Genomic DNA, 4,180 nt, shown 5'->3' on the forward strand with positions numbered 1-4,180 from the left:
AGAGTGAGATACTCCATCTCAAAAAAAAAAAAAAAAAAAATTATACATATAACTTTTCTTTGCAGTATGAAGATAGATAATTCTTCAAGTTCAAGATGGACTTTTCTCACCAGAAACGGCTTTATGGAATCAATTTGCAAAAATGTAAGAGGTGGCAAAGGAAAGAATAAAATAATATTTTCATTTTCTTCTGTCATTCTTAGATCCTTTGATAGACTGTAAACTCCATGAAAGTAGGATACCTTCTTTTCCCCTAAGACCTGGCCCAGAAGAGATACCAAAAAAATATTTGCTTCTATACTAACCTAGTCTCTGGGTGTGGGAGCCATAGAGGGTTCAGGGTGGGGCTGGGGGGAAGGCGGGGGAAGCCCTGATTGACAAAACAGGGTGGTTTCCAAAAGGAATTCTTGGCATGTGTACTCAAGGAGACACGTATAGAATGTTCACTGTGGTATTGTTTTTAATTGTAAAACCTGGAATCAATGCCTATTATAAGAATGACTGCCAAAACCAATCTATTTATGTGAGGAATAGATATATAAAAGCTTACTGGTATTTAAAAATCTTTTATTGTTAATATTTTATTTACAATCTTACTTGATATTTATCGTTGACTTAAATTGCACATACCACTCAGGTATGGTTAAAAACTCATTTCTCGGATCACGAGGTCAGGAGATCAAGATCATCCTGGCTAACACGGTGAAACCCCGTCTCTACTAAAAATTACAAAAAAACTAGCCGGGCGCAGTGGCGGGCGCCTGTAGTCCCAGCTACTCGGAAGGCTGAGACAGGAGAATGGCGTGAACCCAGGAGGCAGAGGTTGCAGTGAGCTGAGATCCGGCCACTGCACTCCAGCCTGGGCGACAGAGCGAGACTCCGTCTCAAAAAACAAACAAACAAAAAAAAAAAAATAAAAAAATAAAAACTCATTTCTGCTTCATGTTGAAATATTCTCAATTGTTTTGGCTAAAGTATACTGTCCTATATGCTGTGTTTACATCCATGATGGTATATTTAAATACAAGGGGTACAAAATAAAAATCTAAATATTGAAAGTCTGGTATACTTCACTGTTTTTGTAATGAGATTTAATACTCATGCTTATACCAGAATCTCACAAATGGTATGCAACTGTAATAACGTGTGTTGGCCAGAATATGAAACCTATTCTTTAGATTAAGATTGTTGAAATTGCTTCATCAATAATATACAGTTCATGAATATTCAGTATTTTGTCTAAAAATAGTAAACAACTGAGTTAAACCATTTCATAAATTACAAGAAATCGGTCTTCAGGTTGTCAGACTTTTCTGTCTGTTGCAAATCTCAACTTCTGGCTATAAAAACAAGGTATCAAAACAAACAGGAAGTTACTTCTATATGTTCAAATATAGCACAACTACTACTTGAAACTCAGTGTCTTTTCTCCTTCATTATAATGTCTTCAGACTGCTTTTCTCTATATAGATTCTCATGGAAAGTATTTCTTTTCTTTTCTTTTTTTTTGAGACGGAGTTTTGCTCTTGTTGCCCAGGCTGGAGTGCAATGGCGTGATCTTGGCTCACCGCAACCTCCACCTTCCAGGTTCAAGCTATTCTCCTGCCTCAGCCTCCTGAGTAGCTGGGACAGGCATGCACCACGACGCCCAGCTAATTTTTGTATTTTTAGTAGAGACGGGGTTTCTCCATGTTGGTTAGGCTGGTCTCGAACTCCCAACCTCAGGTGATCTGCCCATCTCGGCCTCCCAAAGTGCTGGGATTATAGGTGTGAGCCATTGCGCCTGTCCTGATTCTCATGGAAAGTATTTCATATCTATAATTTTTTTTTTGTTTGAGATGGAGTCTGACTTTGTTGCCTAGACTGGAGTGCAGTGGTGCAATCTTGGCTCACCGCAACCTCCGCCTCCCGGGTTCAGGCTATTCTCCTGCCTCAACCTCCGGAGTAGCTGGGATTACAGGTGCCTACCACCACACCCAGCTAATTTTTGTGGTTTTTCATAGAGATGGGGTTTGATCATATTAGCCAGCCTGGACTCAAACTCCTGACCTCAGATGATCCACCTGCCGTGGCCTCCCGAAGAGTTGGAATATGATTTTGTTATTCTGAGTAGTTTTGTCTTTGTGGTTGGTTGCCTTGTTTTGTATAGTCAATAAATATGATTAAATGTCATTCTAAAAGCAATGAAATACAACATTCCTAATATTTTGATGCATATTGTATCCCTTGCATGGTAAATATAACCTAGGAACGTTATAGACTAGACTACCACTCCATCAAATAGTGAAGTTGTTGGAATGTTTGCTTTCTTGAATGTTGTGGTCACTCTGGCCTTCACAACTCTTATTGTAAGTTATTCAGACTCTTTATGTTGGGAAGAATGAATTAAGTTGTATATATGAAAAGCAAAACTCCTGACCTCGTGATCCGCCCGTCTCGGCCTCCCAAAGTGCTGGGATTACAGGCTTGAGCCACCGCGCCCGGCCCCTAAGCAAAACTTTAAAACTATTGAAAAGCAAGAGTATGACATTGGAGTAGACATAAGTACAAAAAGGGGAAGTTGATACATTTGTGTACACTAAAATTCAAACTTATGTTTGCATGCCATATTACTGTTAAATGACTCCATATAAATCAAGAAAATCATCAAAGGATGTGAACAGGCAAATCACAGATGAGGATCCCTGAGTAGTCATTCAGATGAAAAAATGCTTACTCTTACGAGTAATGAAAGAGTTGTACATTAAAACAACACTGAGATACCATTTCACTGTCATCAGATAGACAACAATGAAATAAAACAACTTGACATGTCTGCATGTTGCTGAATTTATAGCATTGGGCTCTTGTATACTTTGCTGGTGGCAGTGAAATTTATGCCTTTACTTTGGAGAGTGGTTTGGCAACATTTAGTTGATTTGAGGTTGCTTATATACTAACCCAGTCTCTGGGTGTTATATTCTAGAGGAATTTTTGGCATGTGTACTCAAGGAGACATGTACAGAATGTTCATTGCAGTATTGTTTTTAATTGTAAAAACCCGCAATCAATGTCTATTAGAAGAATGGATAAATTGTAGCATATCTGCAGTACATGGTGTTAAAATGAGTTAAGGTTAAGTATGTATTAACTTAGATACACCTCCAGGAAGTGATCATGGCGCAGTACAAAGGCTAGGATCACAAAGTTAGGTACTAGTCAAATTAGAATATTTTGCATTTTTCAACTTTAAATGAGTTGTACTTTTTTTTTGTATTAATATTTCTACATTTGGCATAGTTAAAACCAGAATTCACACAAAAGGCTCGAACAGCCAAAAACAGATGTTAGGGAGTACATGGTTCACACATGAAGATTTCATTTTTTTGAAACTGGTTTATACCAGAATTAAGTTACCACTTTAAAGTTATCAGAATATAGTTTAGGAAATGTACAAAGGCCTAATTACTGTGAACCAGTTGACAAACCTTGTAGGAAGTTGCACAGTTTTTGACAGTTTTTTGTTTGAAGGAAAAAGATTTGATATTATGGTTTGGCACTACTCAGAAAGGGGTTTGCAGGGTTTGATGTCCATTGTGTGGCTAATTGCATCTGTTACTAATTCATAATAGGGTCACAACATCTGGAAGGATGGCTACAAAAGACGGTATGAGGCTGGGCATGGTGGCGCAGGACTGTAATCCCAGCGCGTTGGGAGGCCGAGGTGGGTGGATCCCTTGAGGTCAAGAGTTTGAAACCAGCTTGGCCAACATGGCGAGACCCTGTGTCTGCTAAAAATACAAAAATTTGCTGGGTGTGGTGGCAGGCGCCTGTAATCCCAGCTACTCGGGAGGCTGAGGCAGGAGAATCGCTTGAACCTGGAAGGCGGAGGTTGAAGTGAGCCGAGATCGTATCACAGCACTCCAGCCTGGGCGACAGAGTGAGACCCTATCTGGAAAAGAAAAAAAAGCTTCATTAAGGTTTATATTCTGAGGACCCTTCTAGCTTTCCTCTTCAGGTTAATTTTTAATCTGAATTCTAACATCCATATAGATTAAGCAGAAAATAATTACCTACAGCAGCTGCTATAGGTAATGCTTATAGGTAATGCCTGGAACTGCCAGCAGTTCCAGGAGAGCACGCAGGTAGGTCACCTCAAAGTTGTGACCCTCAATACTATCGCTTAATTTTTTTTTTTTTT

General features: G+C 39.1%; 1 protein-coding gene across 3 annotated transcripts in view; it reads left to right on the forward strand.

The window, feature by feature from the left end:
• Window positions 1-4,180, forward strand: part of CCNB1IP1 (cyclin B1 interacting protein 1, E3 ubiquitin protein ligase) — a 21,321-nt gene that overhangs the window by 9,721 nt on the left and 7,420 nt on the right. The window contains exon 5 of one of the 3 annotated variants that reach the window (XM_011957928.1): window positions 2,249-2,348. The exons of the other annotated variants lie outside the window; for them this stretch is intronic. Coding sequence (XP_011813318.1) covers window positions 2,314-2,348 — 35 coding nt within the window. The 5' untranslated portion in view covers window positions 2,249-2,313. The remainder of the gene's footprint in view (window positions 1-2,248; window positions 2,349-4,180) is intronic. 3 annotated transcript variants of the gene reach the window in all.

Source organism: Colobus angolensis, unplaced genomic scaffold (genome assembly GCF_000951035.1).
Source record: "Colobus angolensis palliatus isolate OR3802 unplaced genomic scaffold, Cang.pa_1.0 Scaffold451, whole genome shotgun sequence".
In the NCBI taxonomy this organism is placed as follows: Eukaryota; Metazoa; Chordata; class Mammalia; order Primates; family Cercopithecidae; genus Colobus; species Colobus angolensis.